At 52.3% G+C, this 22,233-nt stretch overlaps 1 protein-coding gene across 1 annotated transcript in view; it reads left to right on the top strand.

Moving 5' to 3' along the window:
- The first annotated feature begins 2,706 nt into the window (after positions 1-2,706).
- The window catches only part of PSMF1 (proteasome inhibitor subunit 1), a 29,856-nt gene continuing 10,329 nt past the window's right edge, over positions 2,707-22,233 (top strand). The window contains exons 1-4 of the mRNA XM_066384179.1: positions 2,707-2,999; positions 8,317-8,469; positions 8,734-8,816; positions 15,369-15,554. Of these exons, the coding sequence (XP_066240276.1) occupies positions 2,871-2,999; positions 8,317-8,469; positions 8,734-8,816; positions 15,369-15,554 (551 nt within the window). The 5' untranslated portion in view covers positions 2,707-2,870. The remainder of the gene's footprint in view (positions 3,000-8,316; positions 8,470-8,733; positions 8,817-15,368; positions 15,555-22,233) is intronic.

A 22,233-nucleotide genomic window follows, 5' to 3' on the forward strand; every position in this document is an offset into this window, starting at 1 on the left:
ATCAAGGATGCCTGAGAGTGTGGCGCTTCCTGCTGGAAAGAGCAAACAGCTTTACGCCACGGGCAGTATGTGGCAGGAGTCCCCACAGCCCCCCGGCTGTAGAGCCACCCAGGGTGTAGCCAGCCTACCCACAATCCACCTCAGGCCTGCTCGTCTATAATCTCTGCAGACAGGGTGTGATAATCCGGGCATCCCGGGGAAACATCAGGAACACAAAATTTGGAGACATTCAGCGCCAGCTAACAAAATGAGTGGTGGGCTGCAAAAGAGTGAGCGAGACTAGCCCAACTGGGTTGAGGCCAGGCCAATCATTCATTCATTCATCATCCACTGCGTGCATTCCATAAGTATATATTGAGCTGGGAATGTACTCAGGCATGCCTGTACACAAGACAAGCATGGTGCCTGCTCCTTTTTCAGTCCAGTGGGGAAAATCTCATTAAATAACCAAGCAAATAGCTAATATAGCATCAGATTATGGTGGCTACTTTGCAGGAAGGAAAGCAGGGGGTCAGGGGTTCAAGCGTGGAGGAGGTTTGTTGGGCAGATAAAATGTATTATGCTCACTTTGTTAAAAATGGCGCTGCCATCGCCCAAGTGATATTAATGTGTGTTGAGAATCCTTGTAGCCTGGGGCTTGGTTTTGGGATTAAGCCTTTCCCACCCTTTTTTGATGTGGGGTGGTATAATCCAATCATACTTCAGAGAAGTGACTTTGTATTAGAGACTTCCCTATTTTGTATATTGGATTAGAGGTTGTGAAGCTACAATATAAAATGGGGGCAGAACGAGAGTTTCCTCTCTTGGTTCCTGGGATGATTAGCATGAGAGAGCAGAGGGAGCAGAGAGGGAGCAGAAAGAAGCCATGTGGCCAGGAGAAGCAGCCAAGATGGCGGAGTGCTGAGTGAGATGCCAGTTTGTGCAGTTTGACGCTGGTGAAGGAAGGAGATGGGGAACTGAGGAGAATAAGGCTGGTGAGCTACAAACCTTTGATTCTAGGAAACTCGGATAAGTCAGTGGCTTTGTGAGCACTGAATGTGAGTGGGTTTTGGAGCCCAGTGTGTATTTTTACTTGCCCGCCGGGTGCAAGCTAGAATTATAGAAAATGGCCTATCAGTTTTTGGCTCCATTGTTTCTTTACCGACTGTCTGAATCCAATACGAACCTGCATGAGCCAGGCTGCTCTGATGGTGGCCCTGGCCGTGGCTCCTGGCTTTACAAGGTTGCTTTGGAATAGTGTCAGGGAAGCCCTCTGCTGAGGTTAGCAGGAGGTGAGGGAAAGAGACACTTCAAAGGAAAGAGTGAACCATGCAGATGTTTGGGGAAAGAGCACTCCAGGCAGAGACAGCAGTACATGCAAAATAAATAGATAAATAGATAGATAAATAAATACAGCCTGGAGAACAGAACAGACGACAGAGAGAGACGGGAGGAAACTACTGCAGTAGTCCAAACATGAGATGCTAGAGGCTCAGACCAGGGTGGAGGCGGTCAGACTCCGAATGTATTTTAGGGGTAACGTTGACCAGCTTTGCTGTTGGATCAGATGTGGGTGTGAGAGAAGATGGGAGTCGAGGTTATTGCAGCCAAGAGTGCAGATGATGAGGGGAGAGTTAGAGTAGATGACGTCAGAGTGAGGTAAAGGGGGGGGGCGGACCCCATGCAGGTTCCTGCAGACCATGGGGAGGCCTCTACTTTCTCTTTGAGTGTGACGGGAGCCCTGGGAAGGTTTTTGAGCAGAGGAGGGATGCGATCTGGTGTACGGTGTGCTCTAATAGAATCTCCAGCTGGAGGATTTTAGGACGGACTTTTGGGAGGAAGAGATGGAGCAGGGCAGTTCAGAGGCTGGTGTAGGCACCGAAATGAGAGACTATGATGGCTTGCAGCAGAGTGCCGACAGGGATGGGAAACAGAATGTCAGGAAGCCTGCCGAAGAAACAAGAGGTGGTACCCGGTGGTGGATCAGGAACTCCAGCTCTGTGGCAGGCGGCGCGTCTTCTAGGGGGAAGTGGCCTCAATTCTCTGAGCTGGTTTTGTCCATCGCAAAATGGGGGTGCTTCTGGAACCTACCTCATAGAGTCATTGTTGGGGTGATGCAAAGGCCCTGGCACAGGACCTAGCACACCATAAGGATGTAATAAATGCTATCCGAGGGGCCAGGTAGCTAAGTTTCAAAACCATCTCGGCCGCTCACGGCCTGTGTCCACTTGGTCCAATTTAACCTCCTGTGCTTCTGTTTACCCATCTGTGAAATGAGACTATCATCGAGAACCAACCTTACAAGTTTGGGTCATGAGGATTAAACAAAGGACAAGTGCTAAAGCCTTTCGAATAATGTGGCACGTCGTAAGAACTGAGTAGGAGCCAGCTGTTATTATGAATATAGTATTTTAGCCATATTTCATGATCCCATCTTCCCCTACTAGCATACGCCCAGCGCATTCTGTGGATGGAGGAGTCTGCGGCTCAGCACAAAGTGGTGTTTCCTCGAGGGCGCAACGCCCTGCAAGCAGGTGCTGCTAGCAACCCGGTAAGATCGGGATTCCCGCTTCGAAGGGCCGCGCGCCAGGAGCCCCTCCTCCCCGTGCCGCCCCGTGCCGCCCCGTGCTGCGCCGCTGCACTGCCCGGCGGAACCTTTAAGCGTCGCGCTCAGGTTCCCAGCCCGGACGCTCTCGCGTAGCCGCGCCCATGTTCAGAGCTACTTCCGGCGGCCGCGCCCCCAGCGCCGGGCGTCTCCATTTTGGCCCCGGGGAGAGTAGCCGCTGGGACGCACTGAGTGTTGGTGCGGAGACATCAGTTTTTCGAGTGCCCAGTGGGCTCAGCGCCCCACTTTTTCTTCCTTTCTCTGCCCGCAGAAGCCGGGGGCGCGCATGGCGGGCTTGGAGGTGCTGTTCGCGTCGGCGGCGCCGGCCATCACCTGTGCGCAGGACGCGCTGGTCTGCTTCCTGCACTGGGAGTTGGTGACGCACGGCTACTACTGCTTGGGTGCCGGCGACCAGGTACGCCGCGGAGCCGGCTCGCAGCCCGGGTGGCGGGGCCGAGGGCTCTCCTGCCCAAACCGAAGGCCTGGTGCAGAGCACCTCACCTTCCCCTGTTCCAGGTGTGGGACGCGGGGTTCATGACACCGTTTGGATATGTGTAGTGCGCGCGGGTCGGGGACGTGCTCGACTCTCCCAGCTCAGCCCAGAGCCCCTCACAGCACAGCTGGCACGTAATTGAAAACCTAGGTTCAAACACTTGCTTTCAGCACAGCCGGGCAGTCTCCGAGGCCAGGATGGTGTGGCCCTGGTCCTGGCACCGGGCCTGGTGGGGCTCCCCTGCCCCCTCCTCACCTGCCTGCTGTCCACTAAGCTCCTTCCCACACGGTGGGGAGTGGGGATCTGTCCTCCTACTGCCCTATGCTGCCCTGGAACCTCCGCCAGACCCCTGGATCCGAGCACGGGTATAGATAGGGGTGAGCTCTGACCTACACGGCCCCAGTAAAGGGCCCTTCCTCCCCACCTCAGCAGGGGCCCGGGAACTCACACACCCCTCATCCTTTGCAGACCGGTCACCACTGTCCACCCCAGCTCAGGCTCTGGAGGATAGGCGCCCCACACACGTGCACACATACGCCCTGGGTGTGAAGGGCCAGGTCGAGTTTCCTCCCCGCAGCTGTCCCTACAGGGCCAGCCCATCCTGCTGTCCCGTCCTGGGGCTCTGCTCCTGGGGGCCTTGCTGCCTTCCCCACAGAGCCCGGAACTCGGAGACCCACACTCCCTCCCGTCTTCCCTGCCCCTTAATTTTCTTCCTTCTAAGCCTACCAGAGAACACACTCACACACGTGCACACACACTCACTCAGAACTCCAAGCCTGCTCCTCACTGGTACTCTGCTCTCCCTCTCAGGACCTAGACCAGCTCTGGGGAGTGGGGCCCCTCACCGCTAGCATCTGACAGTGAGATTTTTTTAACCCTGCTCTCATTTCTAACTGCTTTGGTTCTCAAGCTCACTGATCTTTCAGTGTCTCAGATACACATCCAGAGCCTAAAACTTTTCCTCTTTTGCACAGAGCTTTAGGGGTCCTTCCTCAAGATGGTTTTTACCTCCTGAGCACTTAGACCAGGTCCTTCCCCACCCCCCTGGCTGCCGGGCTCACCGCCCCTTCTTCCTGTACCTCACCCTCCTCTTGCACTTCCAGCTAGCTGCTGCTACTGACACATGTCGGAACCTCTTTTCCCAGGAACAGGCTTTTGTTACACCAGGCCTGTGTGACTCCCGTCTCCTCTCCCTCATTCCATAGATTCACATCAACACTGCACTCTCGTCCCGTCAGCAACTTGGAGTCGCTTTGACAGCTTAGGGACAGGAGTTCACGTAGGTGAGGGCCTTTTCCCAGCCAGCGCCCTTTCCCTAGCCATGTATTCTGGGCCTAAATTTTTTGGGGGTGGGAAATGGGCAGGAAGGATACGATCTCATTTTCATACTAGTTTACAGAAGTAAATTTAGAAAAGATCCCTTAACTGATTTCCAGAGGCCCACCTAGTCCTGCTCTGTCCCTGGCGCCCTGTGCTGACTTCATGCGGAAAATGGTGCTGGCTCCACACAGCGTAGGGGAGGCCGGGGGAGTGGGAAGGGGAGGGGTCTGGAAGCCATTGCCCACTGTTCCCACGGCCGCCCCAGGGCTGAATCCTGCGTGCCCTCTGAGGGGAGGCGTGTTTGTATTGCACAGTGGAGGGTGCTTTTGCTGCTCTTTGCCCCCTTTTTGGTCAAGCGCTGGTGGAGCTCAGGTTGCACTTGTCCTGCTCTCTCTTCTGCTGAGTCCGCTGTTCATTCGGAGTGGAAGCCCTTTGGGGGGGCATCTTTCCTATTCATTTATTTAAGAGAGGATTTTGTTTGCAGAACACTCGGCAGAGACCAGCAGTGTCGGCCCAGCTCAGGGGCTGTGTGTGTGGCCTCTCTAGCCACCGCCCGCTCCCCCACCCTCCTGGGGGTGATAAAAAGAGAGACGAAGGTCCCCAGAGGGTGTATGTACTTGATTGTATAACATATTGGCAGTTAAATAAAAAGCGAAATGGTCTCCTTTTCTCTTTGGTTTTGTCTCCTTTGGTGCCGGGGAATTGTGTACATAAAACTTGATCAAGAGAGCAGTGCGTTCGTTGGCTTCAATTAAAAGATGGTGTTTGAATTTGGATTTTTTTCTTGAAGTCGGCAGCATAAGAGCTTCACAGCTGTGTCAAGTGGTTTTAGGGGACGGAGGTGGGGGACAGACGGACATAGACTTAAGTTAGAGAGTTTGGTTTTCTGTTGTGGGAATCGAAGGATTGTGACGAAAGAGAGAAAATGCCCCAAATGGTCTGTGTGAGTTTCGTTGGGTGCATTTTAGCCCAGAGGCACCAGGAGAGCCCAAGACCACTTCAGAATGCCTCCAGCCTCCGGAGTTTACCTACGGGGACGACCGTATTTACTTTCTTGGGGCCAGTCTGGTGGACCTGGCTGGGAAAAACCTCCGGCCACAGCCTGGGCCACCAGAAGCTCTGAGTACCAAGTCCAGCTCTGAGCCTGACTTCCGGTGACTCTGAGCAGTTCCCAGCACCCGTCGGCCCGAACTTAGGTTTTTCGGCCGCGGAAGTGAGCCTGCAGCCTGCTCTTGGGCTGCTCTCCAGCTGCGGCCCTCTGGGAGGCCTGATATTTGATGTCAGGGCCCAGAGGGCAGGTGAAGGCCACGTGTGGCCTGCTATCACCAGGGCCAGTCGCTCTGTCCCGCCTGTGTTCCCGTATCAGGGCGGCCCATGGGCTGGGGCCTCCTGTGGCCCCAGGATCCGCTCTCGTTCTGGAAACCAGAGGTCATGGGACAGTGAGCAGACTGAGTCATCTATATCCCCAGGAAAAATTCTGATGGGTTGTTGTAGATGGAAGATAGAATTCAGAGGCCTTTAAGATAACAAAGACAGGCATATCACCAAACTCTTGGCTTCCAAAGTGAACCTCAAATCCACAGTGCTGAGCGTGTTACAGGAAATCTCCCCAGTGGGATGAAGGGAGAGTCTCTTTCTCACTTAGTGAGTGGTTTGATGAGTTTCACTTTTGTTTTCTGCCTTTCTCATTTCTCTGCTTCAGGCTGGTGAGTTTTCTTGTCATCCAGGCAGGTTTTAAACGATGCCCGTTGCGTGGTATAATCCTGGCATCCTGAATCGTATTTGGGACCTCTCCCCTCTTTGGATTCCTGGGGACCAAGGGTGACCGCTCTTGCCCCCAGCTGTCCGTGAGATGTAAGGCCTGTGTTGTTGGGCCTTTGTCCTTGGCTGTCGTGTTCATCTCTAGTCCCACGCTTTCCCACTGGGTGCTCATGGATATAGAGCTCCTGGTCCCCTCTTCTCCATGTCTAGTTATGTAAATATGCATCCATGGAAAAATATAACAAATTTTTGATACGTTTTTAAAAATTTTTTGCATAAATGTCACCCAGCTATAAAGTCATTTTTTTTTAACTTTTCTTTGTCACATTTCTTTTTTTCCTTTTCGCTGTGACGCTATTATTACACCTAGTGTGTGATCCTTCTAACGGCTGCATCACGTGCCGCGGCGAGCGTGGTTTTGACTTCACCTCGCGTTGGTGACGGAGAGTCTTAGCTTCCCTCTGTGCTCTGTGTCCGTGCACGTGGAGGTTTGGGGCTTGTTCCTATCTTTTGCCAGGTTTTCAAGCGGATTCACAACTTTTATTGTCCGTTTTTCGGGCGCTCCCTTCGTGTGCTAATGCTCCTTTTCATTTGTAGCCGTGCGGAGACCGAGGCTGCCTGCTCGCTTTGTGGTGTCTGTTGGGGAAGAGAAGCTTTGAATTGTGAATAGTCTCAAAGACGGCCCTTTCTTGCTGTTGTCAGTCTCGCTTAAGAAATCTCTCCCCACCTGGAAATCACTGTATTAGTTCTTCCTATAGAAACAGCTTGAAGACTATTTAGTGGACAAAGAGAAGCCCTAGGGTTACTGAGAGAACAGCAAGGAAGGCGTCCAACTCATGGCGCATTCTCACGCCCACCAGGGCGGCAGACATCAAGGAACACGACAGCAGCAGTGCTGCCCACCTCAGGGAGCAACAGGAATCTCACACATCGGAGTGCCAATCAGGGCGTCTCTGGAGAAGAATTTTACTTTATCGTATGATTTAAAAGTTCTTCTTCCAGACATGTCTGTTAAGAAACTTAGCCACATGTGTCCTAGGAGATGTGTACGTCTTTACAATAGCTAAACACGTACACGGGACACGCGCCGGACGTCTCCCAGGACGAGGACACGGCCGTGTGACTGCAGCGTCTTCATGCAGCGCTGTGCTGGGTCGCTGTTCCCTGGGGAGCAGGGGAAGCTAGTGAGTCAGCTACAGCCAGATGCATTGGCATATGGGTGAATCTCAGAACACTTACCGAATGAAAAAGACAAGTCATCAAAGTCATGCAACTTATATAAAATTCAAAGACATTTGAAACAACTTATTTTTAGGGTTGCATGTGTAGCAATACAACTGTAAGGAAAAGTAAAGAAGTATTTAGAAATCAGTAATAATTACCCATGGGGGGTGGGGAGGGCTTCCTTGGGGTGACACACTGCTCTGGGCATTAGCGATATTGGTAAATAAGCTGTTTCTTGAGCTGATGTTAGACAGCGAAGGAGTCCATCTCTTATTTTTATCTTGTCTGTATGCTGCAGTTCATATGTATATGAAAATTGTTCACGATCTTTGTTAAACCACTTCAGTAATCGGGAGGGGATGCATCAGGGTCTGTATTTTTGGTCAACACTTTGGCGATCCTATTGTCGATGGCCCACGTTCCAAACTTTGAAGAACCCCACCTTCAGAGGCGGATTTAACAGCGGACACACTAGGTGCTCACCCTGGGCCCCGACTTCTGAAACGCCCCGCAAAACCCCAACTTGACACTTTTTTCTAATGTCAGAGGTCCAATATTTTCTGCGCCCAGGGCCTCAACTGACCTTAATCCACCTCTGCCTACCTTAGAATTGTGCAGGGTCCCTTGGGACAACTGGCCTTATTCTTAGCAGGGTCCTGTCAAGGAGATTGTTACAGAGGCGAGGCTGATGATTCCGGACGGTTCCGGCGCCGTGTCACAGAGGCAGTTAGGGTGGGAGAGGGAGCAAGAACCGAGTGGCGAGCCCTGGGCCCCAGACCTCGAGCAGGCTGTGGGGCCGTGGGCATTCTGTTCCTCCCGAGCTCTGTGCCCTCCTCTGGGACGTGAGGGACGGGGCTAGGTTGTCCGTAAGGGCCTTGACCGCTCTGTGCTCTCGGGTCGTGACCTCCTCCGCTCAACCCCCGTGTCTTCTCAGCCAGGTCCTGGTGACAAGAAATCGGAACTGCTGCCCGCCGAATGGAGCAGCAATAAGGACCTGTACGTCCTCCGGTACGAGTCCAAGGACGGGGCCAGAAAGCTCCTGGTGAAGGCCGTCACGGTGGAGCGGAGCGTGATCCTCAACGTGCTGGTGAGCCAGGGCTCGGCGCTGCCGGCGGTGGGGGATGTCGGGTCACTGCCGGAAACCGGTGAACTGTCTGGGGGAAGAGCCGAAACGTGCGTGAAGCCTTCACTCAGGACCCTGCTTCTGGAACTGGATCCTGAGGCAAGAACCCAGTAGAGGGGTGTTTCCTCTGTTACGGACGGCCTTCCTGTAGGATTTTGTGCGCGTGTGTATTGCTGTAGCCCCGAAGTAGGTTGTCCCAGCCTCTCACTTTTCTCTTTGTCTTCCCAGGAGTGTGGCTCGCAGCAGGTATTAGACTTGACCATCAACTTGAATGACTATATCGACTCAGAACACCTGGCTGACTTCCACAGGTACCTCTAAATGACAGCATTCTCTGGGGAAAAGGGACACCCAGCAGCCACAGACAAGGGTGGGGGGAGGGGTCCCGAGAATTAAGGGAGGTTCACTTCACGGGAGGGTCTTTTCCTCCTGGGCACAGTCACTTCTCTGTCCTCTTTCCCTGGTTTTCATTTACTGGAAGAGAAGCCTCAGGGGAAACGACACGTGAAATAAATAAAGTCAGGCCGTCAGGAGCCCACGAGCGCTGTAGCGGCTTCGGTGTCCGGACGGGCTGCCCAGCGGGGTCTGCCAGGGTAGGCGCCTGGAAGTGTGTCCCTAATCAGGTCTCCGCTCCAAACCCAACTTTTTTTTAATACGTTATTTTTTTTTAGAGCAAATTAAGGTTTATAGCAACATTGAGCAGCAGGTACAGAGTTCCCACATACCTCCTACCACACACACACACACACACACACACACACACACGGCCGCCTCCTTCACCGGCAGCATCCCTCACTCAAACAGCCATGTGTCTTTTCTTTAAAAACGGGTGAACCCAGCCTGACCTGTGGTGGCGCAGTGGATAAAGTGTCGACCTGGAAATGCTGAGGTCGCCGGTTCAAAACCCTGGGCTTGCCTGGTCAAGGCACATATGGGAGTTGATGCTTCCAGTTCCTCCCCACCTTCTCTCTCTCTCTCTCTCCCTCTCTGTCTCTCTCTCCCTTTCTCTCTCCTCTCTAAAATGAATAAATAAAAAAAACAAACAAACAAAAAAAAACGGGTGAACCCAGATTGACGCAGTACTGCCCAGATTCCATAGTTTGCCTTGGGGTTCACTCTCGGTGCTGGTGGAGTAAGTTGAGGTCTGTCTCCCCAAGTGGCCACGCCACTGTGCCCCCCCCACCAGCAGTGAACGAAGGCTCCCCCTGCTCCGCATCCCCGGCACACTTGCTGGTTCAGAGCGATTCGGATGGCAGCCGTCCTGATAGGTGGGCAGTGGTGCCTCCCTGTCCTGGAGCTTGCAGTTCCCCAGTGAAGTGTGAGGTTGAGCATCTTCTCACCTGTAGTTCTTCTTCGGCCAGGGGACTGTCCTGGTCCGCCCGCCCGTTTTTTTCATTGTTGTCTTGTCATTGGGAGTTAGGAGTCCTTCATATATTGCGGATAACCATCTTTTTATCATCAGTGTGTTTTGCAAATATTTTTTTGCTTGTCTGTTTTCTCATTCTCTTTATTTTGAAATTTGCAACCTTACAGAAAAGATGGTTTATAAAATGATTAAAGGGATATGTACACCCATTATCTAGATTCTCCAAGTTTTTTAACATTTTGCTAAATTTGCTAATTTTTTTAAGTGAGAAGGAGGGGAGATAGAGACAGATTCCTGCATGTGCCCCAACCAGGATCCACCTGGCACCCCCCGTCTGGGGGTGATGCTCCAGTCACCTGAGCTATCCTCAGTGCCCGGGGCCGATGCTCGACCCTGTTGAGCTGCTGGCTGCAAGAGGGGAAGAGAGAGAGAAGGGGGAAGAGAGAAAGGAAGAGAAGTAGATGGTCGCTTTTCATGTGTGCCCTGACTGGGGATCGAACCCAGGATGTCCACATGCTGAGCTGATGCTCGATCCACTGAGCCAACTGGCCAGGGCCAGACCAGGCTTTCTAAAACATAGATCAGATCATGGTTAAAAACCCTTGCCCAAAGTCCTTCAGTGAAATCTTCCACATATTAGAATGGGTACTATAAAAAAAATAGAAAATGACAAGTACTGGTGAGAATGTGGAGAACTTGGGACCCTTGTACACCACTGGTGAGAAGGTGACGTGAGGCAGCCACTAGAGAAAGTGGTCCCTCGGCCCTGGCCGGTTGGCTCAGCAGTAGAGCGTCGGCCTGGCGTGCGGGGGACCCGGGTTCGATTCCCAGCCAGGGCACACAGGAGAAGCGCCCATTTGCTTCTCCACCCCTCCCCCTCCTTCCTCTCTGTCTCTCTCTTCCCCTCCCGCAGCCAAGGCTCCATTGGAGCAAAGATGGCCCGGGCGCTGGGGATGGCTCCTTGGCCTCTGCCCCAGGTGCTAGAGTGGCTCTGGTTGCAGCAGAGCAATGCCCCGGAGGGGCAGAGCATCGCCCCCTGGTGGGCAGAGCGTCACCCCGGTGGGCATGCCGGGTGGATCCCGGTCGGGCGCATGCGGGAATCTGTCTGACTGTCTCTCCCCGTTTCCAGCTTCAGAAAAATACAAAAAAAAAAAAAAAGAAAGAAAGAAAGTGGTCCCTCAAAAAATGAAATTACCATGTGACCCAGCAGCTTCCCTTCTGGGCGCACACCCAGGAGGATTGAGAGCGGGGTCTTGAAGAGACATTGGTGCACCCACATTCACAGAGGCATCATTCACAATAGCCAAAAGTGGGAGCCACGCAGTGTCCGGGATCACCTAGGACAGATGAACGGATAAACAGAACGCGTGCACACACAGTGGGTACGCTCAGCTTTGAAGAGGAAGGTTTCCACACGAACCCTGAGGACATTATTATGCTAAGTGAAAGGAGCCAGTCACAGGCAAATGCAGTATGATTCCATGTACACGAGGTACGCAGGGCGGCCGAATTCACAGGCTGGAAAGTACAATGAGTGTTGCCAGGGGCCAGGAGAGGGGCAGTCTGGGTGCCAGTGTGTGATGGGCACAGAGCTTTGGTCTGGCGCGAGGAAGAGTTCTGAAGGTGGACACGGCGGTGACCGCTCAGCAGCGTGAACGCACTTGGTACTACTGAACTGTGCACTTAAAATGTCACGTTGATATGGTTTTAAAGGTTTTCTTATTTAGTAAAGAAAAAAACCCTTCAATGAATTTTTATTTCTCTGGGGGCGTAAGCCCTCCAAACCTCCTCCAGTGCCGCGGTGTTGTGCTCCTCTCCCTCTCCCCCTTCAGGGCTCCTCCCTCCTCCGAGCAGCTCTCCCGGACTGCCTCCCAGAGCCAGTTCCTGCTCTTCCCTCCCATTTCCGGTGACACGTCAGCTCCTTAGAGAAGCCTTCCCTGCCCACCATGTCTGCTGTTTTAAGAATTTAATAAGCGGGTATTTTATGATGAACTTCTTAGAGCCCGTCTCCCCCACTAGAGTGGGAGCTCCGTGAGGGCTGGCCCTGGCTCTGTTTTGCATGGAGCAGAACAGCAATTTTCAACCGGTAGGCCACAGGAGGTGTGTTGGGATTTTGTGTGTGTGTGTGCAAATTTGATTTGATTTTTTAATTTATCGGGTTACGATGCTTTCAAGCATACCGCATCATGCACCCTCATGGCCCATGCAGAATCTCTTTTCACCCCTTTCACCCCCCTTTGCCCCCTACCCCTGCCTCCACCCCCTTTCCCTCCGGCTGTTGCTATCCTGCAGCCACAAGAATCTTTAAAACAAGCAATACCTGACTGTTTAGTCAGGGGCACTGACCTCTTTTCCCTTAGATTGTAAAAAAAAAAGACAACAGCCCACATAACAATAGCCTTCCGGTGTGAATGAATCAAAGTCATACCTTTTATTTCTCAGATCGGCAAAAACTATTACAGCTCTTTTGGTGTGCCGCAGGGTTGTAGTAATTAAATTAGTTTGGGTCTGCCCTGAGATGGAGCCGGTTGACGAGCACTGTGTTCACAGGGGGATCAGAGGGTGAGGGGAGGCCAGGGCCAGGCTGGGCAGAGCCGTGCTTTGGGGTGCTGCCCACCTGGGCCCCACCATGCCCTCCCTGTAAGGAGGTAAGAGAAGGGCATTTGGAGGGTGGTCTCCTGACTCTTCATCCTGGAACTCCATTAGGAGAGAAACGGACAAACTCGTGCAGGAGCCCAGGCCCTGTTTCAGCTGTTTACTGATGACATTAGAGCAGTTTAGCTGCCATAGCAATACAGAGAGAGAAACAGTGGTACTGTTTCCATTTGTTTGTTTTTAATACACGTGTTGCTGGGGTTTCCTGTGTGTGGGTGTTGTTGATTATGTGGAAAGAGGGTACAATAGTACTGTTTCGGCGTGGTGGTGGCAGCGGCCTTGTTGTGAGAATGGCATGTGTCAGCACAGAGCGCTCAGGGCCGGGCCCAGGCTCTCAGCGAGTTGAGGGAGAAGGAGCTGACCCCTGGAATCATCGCCATGGAAACAGGCGCTGAGCGCTAGGGTGGGGTCTGTTCCTAACCAGAAGGCCCTCCCTCTCTGCCTCGCTGCTTGTCCTCCGTGTGGCCCTCCTGGCACCTCTGGTCTGCTTTGGGTAGCTATCAGTGCCCCTTGGTGAGCAGGCGGCGGTTTGCCGAGGAGTGCAGCCCGGTTTCTGCCGTGCCCTCTCCGTGTTCGGGTGTAAGCTGTCTTCTGCGCTGAACACGGCGTTCTCTGAGACTGAGAAACTGTGTGAAGGCCTCTCGGTAGTTTTCCAGTCAGATCCGAGTTCTGCGGTGAACGTGTCACACGGGGACATCGGGTCTCCAGGGGCCTCACGCTCAGATCAGACTGGACAGGAAAGAGGAGTTAGACTTAGTTATGTCCCCGGCCAGCCTGGTCGGGGAGCAGCAGGGTTCCAGCTCTGTTCTGTGTGGAAACCTGGTCTCCACAGGCGTGTGTGGACCACGGGGCCCGTAGCTCTTTCAAGCCAGGGCGGCTGTTGTCATTCTAACCAGCGTGGCGGTTAGAAGAGCAGTGTTCTTCAGGACTGGGGTCAGACTGGCTGGAGTAGAGGCGCTCTGGTGGGAAGGCTGGGAGCGGGCACCGGCTTCCTCTCCTGCCTCCCTGGGCCCGCTCTCGGCTAGAGGAGACGGAAGCCACTGATCCAGTCAGCCTCGGTGTATTTTATGGCTAGACAATAAATGCATTTTAATTAAACCTTTAATTTTAGACTTACATGTAGTTGTAAAAAATAATACAGGGAGACTATTTTTTACACATTTTACGTCAATGATAACATTGTAGGAAACCAGGAGATACTACAGCCAGGATCGCACTGACACGATGATACGGAGCATTTCCATCCCCAGCAGCGTCCCTCTGGACTGGAGGCCTTTTTATAGCCGCGCACTCCCCGCCCCACCCCGATCTCCTGGCAACCGCCCTTTAGTCCTCATTTCTCCAGTCCTGTCGTTTCGGATGTGCAGATGGAATCACGCAGCATGGGAGCCTTTGGGATTGGCTCTCCTCGCTGGGAGCCGCCCGGGTGTTCCCGCGTTAGCAGTGTGTTCCTGTTGTTGCCTAGTGTTTCATCATGAGGATGGGCCAGTTTGTTTAATCCTTCATTAGTTGAAGGGTATCTGAGTTATTCGCAGGTGTTTTTTTTTGCTATTACAAATAAAGGTGCTTGAACATTCACGTAGAGGCTTTCACATGGGTATACTTTTCATTTCTCTGCGTAGGTGCCCAGGAGTACCGTGGTAATTGCATGTTTAGTTGGGTTTTTTTTAATTGCCAAACAGTTTTCCAGAGAGCCTGCACCAGTTTACACACCCGCCGCCAGTGCATGAGCGCACCGTGTTTGTCTTCGCCGACGTTTGGTGCTGTCACTACTTTTCGTCTTAGTTATTCTGGTAGATGTGTAGCACTCTCGCTGTGGTTTTTCCATTTCCCTAATGGCTAACGCTGTTGAGCATCTTTGCACGTGTACACTTACCATCTGTATGTCTTCTTCAGCAAAGTGTCTTTGGCTTGTAGTTTGCTCTTCTGTTCCTAGGTTTTTAAGTCAGAGTCTTGATCGTGATTTCTTTCCTCCTCCAGTGTAAGCATTTGGTGCCCTGAAGTATCCTCTCGACACTGGTTTAGCTATATCCCACATAGCTTAATAGGTTGTGTTTTTATTTTTATTCAGTGCTTTCTGTTTTTTCCCAAGACCTCCTCTTTGATTGATGCATGACCTAGACTCATGTTGCTTCATTTCCCCATATTTAGAGCTCTGTTGATGTTTAGTGTGATTCCACACGGTCAGAGACATAAGGGTTTCAGTTTACACGTTTGTGAGGTTTGCTTTTTTGACCCAGGATGAGGCTTATTTTAAAACACTGAGTTCCGGGAACTCGCGAGGCCTGCCCGCTCCCTGTCACTGCTGTCTGCCTCGGCATCTCGTCTGAGGCTCACAGTGCTTGTCCCGGTAATGACGAGCGGCCCCGAGTGCCTTCCAGGGGCCCTGGGTTAGTGACACGCTGGACCTTGAGCCCCAGAGCACTGCCTACCTGGGCCGGGACCCTGGTTCATCCTCCCCCAGGAGCCTTTGGCTCTGTGACCCTTCCCATGATCGTGATGAGCACACAGTGGCGGGTGGGGTTGATGGGGCAGGTGCCAGGAGCAGCCAGCCCAGGCCCTGTGCCAACACCCTCCTCTCTTTCTAATGGGGTGGTGTGTGAGGAGGGGCCGCTCAGATGCCTAAGAGGCTCAGGCCCAGACCTCGGAGACCACGCCAGGCTGTTGCCCCCCTCACCCAGGCCCGCTGGGCGGCCCATCCCCACCCTTGCAAACGGTCTAAGCATAACATCGAGAGCTGTCAGGGCTGCTGCAGCCATTGTCCCCGTCGCCAGCGCCAAATCTCTGGGTCTAGTGCTTCCCGCCGGCCGCAGGCCCCTGACGCCTTGTCTCCTTCCTGCAGGACCTACCGAAACAGCGAGGAGCTCCGGACCCGTTTCGTGTCTGGGATCCTCACGCCCATCCGTGAGCACTGGGACAAGGCCAGCACGAGCAGTCCCCAGCAGGAGTTTCCCGCTGCCACTGCCCGGGAGGTGGACCCACTCCGGATCCGCCCACAGGGCCCGCGCCCTAGCCGGCAGCCCCCCTGGTGAGTACCGGGCCCGTGGGCGGCCCCGCTTCCGCAGAAGGACTCCCCGCCACGGCCGCCCTGCCGCCTGCCCCGCCCTGCCCGGGCGCATCCTCAGGGGAGCTGTCAGAGTCGCCGTGTGCAGAGACAGAAGGAGGGCAGTGGGTTCTTGTAGTGCTCCTAGTCCCCCTCAGTCCTCAGCATCGGAAGGCTGCCTGCCCCCTTTCTAGGGTCCACGGACCGCCTCTGAGTCAGCGCAGGGCCAGCGCCCACGGGGCCCGTGCACGGCCCTCCTGAGCGGTGGCCGAGGCGGTCCAGTTATTCACTCCAGAGCTCTCCGGGCGTGCAGGGCCCTGGCCAGGCTTTCTGGGAACAGGCAAAGATCCGGAAGTACTTTCCCAGGGAGGACGTAGTCCGTGTCCTGCCTTGTGATTTCATTAGTCACCTGACCTCTTTTTACAATTTCAGAACTTTTCCAAAACAGCACGGGGTGTGAGTAAATCATGTCTGAGACTTAGCGGATGAGGATGGTAGCATTAGGGCTGGAGACTTGTGCTCTGAGGGAGGCGAGGACCAGGGAGATGTGAGTCTCTGCTGAGACTGCGCCCCAGTTTGGAGTCCGCGGTATGGTGGTAATGGCGAGGTGGACGGGTGGAGGCAGGGCTCACTTTGGGGCTGTAATGAGCACGCAGTAAATGTCAACTGCTGTTGTTATTTTTCTGTTTTACAATTGGATACCTTTGGTTAGTATTTTTAAAAATGGGAAATTGATTTACTTATTGCCTTAGGTCACAATTGGCAATTTGTTCAGCAGTGTTCAGAAATATTGGGTCCTGTGGGAGAGGAGAGAGTAATAAAAAGGGGTTAGAAGGCTGGAACAGCTTGTCTGGTCTGACACTCTTATTTTACAGACAGGAACAGAGGTAAGGTGACCTTCCCAAGGTCACGAGCCCCCATTAAAGAGACAGAGCCTGGGCTGGGGCCCAGGTGTTCTCACGCCCGGCACAGTGCTCTGGCTGGGACGGACCAGATGTGGTGGCGAGATTTAAGAATAAGGCCTGGGCAGCAGTCAAGGTGGGGAGATTTTTAGATGTTAAGTAGGTGATAATCCTCAGCTCTCTCAGGCTCACTGCCCATTGCAAAATAAATACTCTGTGAAGTCTCCTTGACTCTCTCAAAAAGGAACTCATAGATACTCTTCACTTACCGAATGTAGTTTCAAAAGGAATCAGGATGAAGTCCTAACTATAAAATAAACAAGAAATAAAAAGAAAGTATTGAATAATAATAAGATAATGTATATTCCACTGTGTAGATGCCTGAGTGAGATTGCACTGGAAAACGGGCAGGTGTTTGCAGCTGTGTGTGGAATTACCTTGACTTTGGCAGCATGGCGCGTACGGATGCGTCGTGTAGGCAGCTCCAGCGCACAGGCTGGGTTGCCAATAGTAACGTGGCTTTTCTGAGAGGGTGAGCAGCCCTCAGCAGAGGGCAAACAGAAGAGTGGTTGGCCAGTGTTTCATATTACAGTGGTTATATTCCTGAAAACACCTGCATTAGAACAGTGTAAAAAATACTTTGTGACCGTGTGTAAAATAGTCTTGGACTCAGATAATCTCCATCACATCCAACAAGACTTCCAAAAATTTTGTGGGGTGCATGGTGCTCTGTCGTGTGGGATTCCACTGTGAAGTGTGGAGCGGGCGGCACATGGTCTCGGCCTGTCCATGCCACAAGGACTCTCGGACATGGGGGACCTTGGCACAAATTGTCAGTGGTTCCCAAAGTCATTAGGTAGAAGCTTGTTCGGGGAACTTTATAACAGATGGGTCAGACCGATAGCACCTGAAACCATAGATCAGTCCTACCACTGAAAGGACAGCCAGACACTGTCTTCTTTGAGTGAGTTTACCGCAGCCTGAACCTAGCCTGAACTCCCAGTGTAGAAGAAGCATGGAGGATAGAAGAGTGAGTTAGACAGACAGATGAAGGCACCTGTGTCCCCCTCAGCCACAAGGAGAGATGGCGTGATGCTGCTGGCGATGACATGGGTGGACCTTTGAGGGTGTCATGCTAAGAGAAATAAGTCAGGCAGAAAAGGCCAAGACCCATATGACTCCACTCATGTGGGATATAAAACTGAAACTCAGGCACGGCCAACAGTGTGGTGGTGACCAGAGGGCCGGGGGTGGAAGGTCGTACAGGGTAAAGGGGGCAAACATGGGGGCCGGAGGTGATCTGACTCTGGGCAGTGGGCGCACAATGCGGGATACAGACCATGTGTCCTAGAACTCTACCCTTGAGACCTATATAACCCTACTAACCAATGTCACCCCATACATTTAATCTTAAAAAAAGTCCATGTGTTCCAGCCAAGAATGGAAGATGAAAAATTTTTACACGATACATTGTTGTTGGTTTTTTCCAATCAAATTAATGACTGTCTTGCAGAGAAAAGAGAGAGTGGGGGCTCTGACTGTTAATAAAAGAAGTCTTTATCTGTTGAGTTACCTGTTTACATATGTATAATGAAGTCTGTAAGGGTGAGATGATATGTCCGAGGTTTGCTTTAAAGTGATTTCACTGCCCGCAAAAGAGTCAGACTCCGGGAAGCGAGCAGGAAAGTAAGAAGGGTAGAGTATTGATAATTGTTGAAACTGAGTGGAAGAGTGCATAGGGGTGCATACATTTTCCTATTCCTATTATTTCGGTCCATTTGAAAATTTCCTTATTAATGATTTTTTTTATTAATACCAATCTTTCACAAACTCCTTCAAGAAATAGAAGAGGAAGGGACACTTCCCAGGCCCTTCTGTGAAGCCAGTGTTACCCTGACACCAAGCCAGAGACATCACAAGAAAGCTACAAACCAGTATCTTTTATGAATATAGATGCAGAAATCCTCAACAAACTACTAGCAAAACAAACCCAGAAACATATAAAAAAGATTATACACCATGACCAAATGAAATTTATTCCAGAATTGGTTCACTTAACATCTGAAAATAAATCAGTGTGATACACCATGTTACTAGAACAAAGGACAAAAACCCATGTTCATCTCAGAGAAAAAGCATTTGCAGAATTCGACACCCTCTCATGGTGAAGGCATTCAGCAATGGATGGAAACTTTCTCAACCCAATAAAGAGCATCTGCAGAGCCCCATAGCTCACACCCGACCAAAGGAGAAGGATGCAGTGCTTTCCCCCCAGGGTCAGGAACAGGCAAGGGCACCTGCTCTTGCTACACTTACACAGGATGGTACTCACTGTATAGCAAGTGCCAGGGCCACCGTCACTCAGGAAATGAAAGGTACCAGATTAGAAAGTAAATAAAATGATCTCTGTTTGTCAGTGACAATGGAATGTTGTATATAGAATTCCTAAGGAAATAAAAAAACTTTTTAGGACTAATATACAAATGAAGCAATGCTACAGGATACAAGATCCAAAAACAAAAATCTCTTGTGTTTCTATGCATTCGCAGCAAATGCTCTGGAAAGGAAGTTAAAGGGATGATCACATTTACAATAATCCCAAAAAGAATAAAATAATTTGAGAATAAATTTAACAAAAGGAAGTGCAGGATTTGTATACTGAGAACTACAAAAGTTTGTTGAAAGGAATTAAGGAGGATCTAACTAATGGAAAGGCATCCCATGTTCATGGAGTGAAGGACTTAATATTGTCAGTGCTCCTCAGATTATCCAGTATAATCCCATCTGAAATCTCAGAGTTCTGTTTGTTTGTTTATAGGGTTTTGCTTTGTTTTAGAAATTGACAAGATTATTCTAAAATTCATATGGAATGCAAGGGAACCAGAATAGCTAAAAGAGTTTTGAAAGAAAAGTTGGAGGACTCAAACTTCTCAATTTCAAACCTTACTACAAAGCTTCCATAATCAAGACAGCATAGGACCCACGTTAAGGGTAGACATACGGAAGTCCGAAGATAACCCACACACTCATGGGTAATTATTTTACAATGAAAACGAACTTAACATGTACATGCTGAGGAGCCCCCTAGGATCTCAAGTCTGGGATGTGCTGAGCGCTGTGAGCGGGACACCAGCTTGAGCCCCGGGCACTCCACTAAGACCGGTGACAACGTCTGGGCTTCTGTTGTCGCGCCTCATTGGGGTCGAGCAGCAGGCGCCCAGGCTGCGCACGGGAGGGAAGAGGAGCCTGGATCCCACGGGGGGGGGGGGGGGGGGGCTCAGGGAAGGCTTCCCCAGGGAGGGACTGACCTCTGAGCAGGAGCTGTAGCCAGCCAGGCGGAGCGTCAGGTGGAAAGGCCTGTCCCGGGCAGCGCCGGGTAGGACGGGCAGTGTGTTTGGAGCTGGGTGCGGGTGGGGTTGGGTGGCGGTGGGAAGTGGGTTGCAGAGCTCAGGGCAGGCTTCCCCACTCGGGGAAGGGACAGGATTCAGTACTCCCGGTCAAGGTGGAGAATTACCGAGGCAGGGTGTGGGCCTCCGTTTAGGACGGAGCCTGTGCTGAGGCTGCAGGTCTGTGGGCAGAGTGGGAAGATGTGGGCTTTGTTCTAGGCCCAGGAGGGGAGGGGAGAGCCTGGGACGGGTGTCAGCCAGTCACAGCCCTGCTGCACGCACAGCCCGCTCTACACCCTGCGGCCATGCAGCAGCTAAAGCTCCTGGCCCCCTAGCCCGGGGTCAGCCCGTTGGCACTACCACTCAGTTATTTTTATCTAATCCCAGGGTCCTTGGCCTGTTTCCAGTGTGTACTCTCCTCCTCCTTTGCCTCCCTGTATCCCCATGCCCTGGCCCTCATCAGTGTACCCCCATGCCCTGGCCCTCATCAGCCTTGCACATTTCTGATGAGGTCTCTATTCTGTGGGTTAGGGACCCCTAGGGCTGGGTCTCTGCTCCTGAGGCACAGTCTCTCCCTCTGGCCTGAGAAGCACGTGAGTCAGGAAGAGTGACAGCAGCCGTTAACAGACTTCGCACAGCCATCCTCATGGGTACTCAGGGAAGGCTTCCTGGAGGAGGTGCTGCCTGCTCTGTCTTCATGGGGAAGAGAAGTACTTTTTAAGCTTCATTTTTTTTTCCTTTTCATGTGTCTGAATTATTTTTTAACGTTTCTTTCAGTGGGTGGGTTGTTCCAGGCTGAGGGCACGGTAGGCCAGCTGCGTGGACTGTCCCTGAAGGGGGCTGTAGAGAAGGAATGTGGGGCTGGAAACTAGGCTGTAACAGCTGTGGAGGACAGGACCAGGTTTGGGAAGGCCCTGACGTGAAGTACGTGAATCTCCCTGTGAGCAGTTGGAAACCACTGAAGGACTTCTTTTTTTTTTTTTTTTCCAAAGTTAGAAGCAGTCAGACTCCCGCATGTACCCAACCGGGATCCACCCAGCATGCCCACCAGGGGCCGCTGCTCTGTTGCAACCAGAGCCATTCTAGCACCTGAGGCGGAGGCCATGGAGCCGTCCTCAGTGCCCGGACCAACTTTGCTCCAGTGGAGCCTTGGCTGCGGGAGGGGAAGAGAGAGACAGAGAGGAAGGAGGGGAGGAGGGGTAGAGAAGCAGATGGGCACTTCTCCTATGTGCCCTGGCCGGGAATCAAACCCGGGACTTCCACACGCTGGGCCAACCCTCTACCCCTGAGCCAACCAGCCAGGGCGCACTGAAGGATTCTGATGAAGGCAGTGGTGCCTTTGGCTAAAGAGCCTGGTGGATCGGAGGGGCTAAGGCAGAGACCGAGCCTCGTCGCTCCTGCGTACCGCTCTGTGCAGGCAGGGCTTGCCCCCCTTCTTTCTGCCGCCCAGCCAGCCCCCATTCAAGGAGAGAGTCTTACATGGCAGTTAGCAACATGGGCTTTGGGGGTCGATCAGCTGGGCTCAGACCCTGACCTTGCGGCCGTACCTGTCGGCACGTTTAGCCTCTCGGAGCCTTGGTTTTCTCATCTGCACTTTGGGATAATTGTTCGTCTCATCGGTTTCTTAGGATTGAATTTAATTTGATGATGGATGTCACATGTTGAGCTCATGGCTCAGAAACTAGTAGATGCTCAATAAATGTTCAGCGGGTCCCATCTGGGTAACAGCAGAGAAGAGAACAAGACCAAAGGTGTAATAAGTAGAGGTTCCCCTGTTTGGACCTAGGCCATTTTACGGACATTGTCTCTTTGTGGTCAACATTGGCAGCCATTGATCAAGGACAGGAGTAACTGCCATTCCTGGCTGTCCAAGCTGGACCACTAGACGAAGTGCTTTCATTTAAGGTCGCTCATCTTCCAGAAGGTCGTTGGCATCCCTACTTCACGGGGGAGGAGACAGAGATGGGGAGGCCGCAGGACCCCCAGAAGTATCTAACGGGAGGGTGAAGGCTGGGCTTCACCCTGCGTGGGCCCCACTCAGAAGCTCTCACTTTCCCTGCTGCACCCTTCAGTTGCACTCATGTGGTTGATTTGTGTCCAAGTTCAGTGTAGTGAGTGTCCACAAATTACAGAGAAAAATCTCTTCCCTGCCCTGCCCCCCAGATAACCTGTGTCGCAGGACAGGGACGCTGAACCGAGGAGATGGAGGAGGCGGGATGGAGGAGGCTTGTCAGCCACTTCCCCGATGACAGCCTGTCAGGCCTTCCTCTGTGGCCCCTTCTCCTTCCACCCCCACTCTTGGCCAGCAGCCCCCTGTCTCTGCAGCCCAGATGTCTGTAATGACATCCGATTCCTTTATAATAGCCCCCACCACCT

Source organism: Saccopteryx leptura, chromosome 5 (assembly GCF_036850995.1).
Source record: "Saccopteryx leptura isolate mSacLep1 chromosome 5, mSacLep1_pri_phased_curated, whole genome shotgun sequence".
NCBI classification, from domain to species: Eukaryota; Metazoa; Chordata; class Mammalia; order Chiroptera; family Emballonuridae; genus Saccopteryx; species Saccopteryx leptura.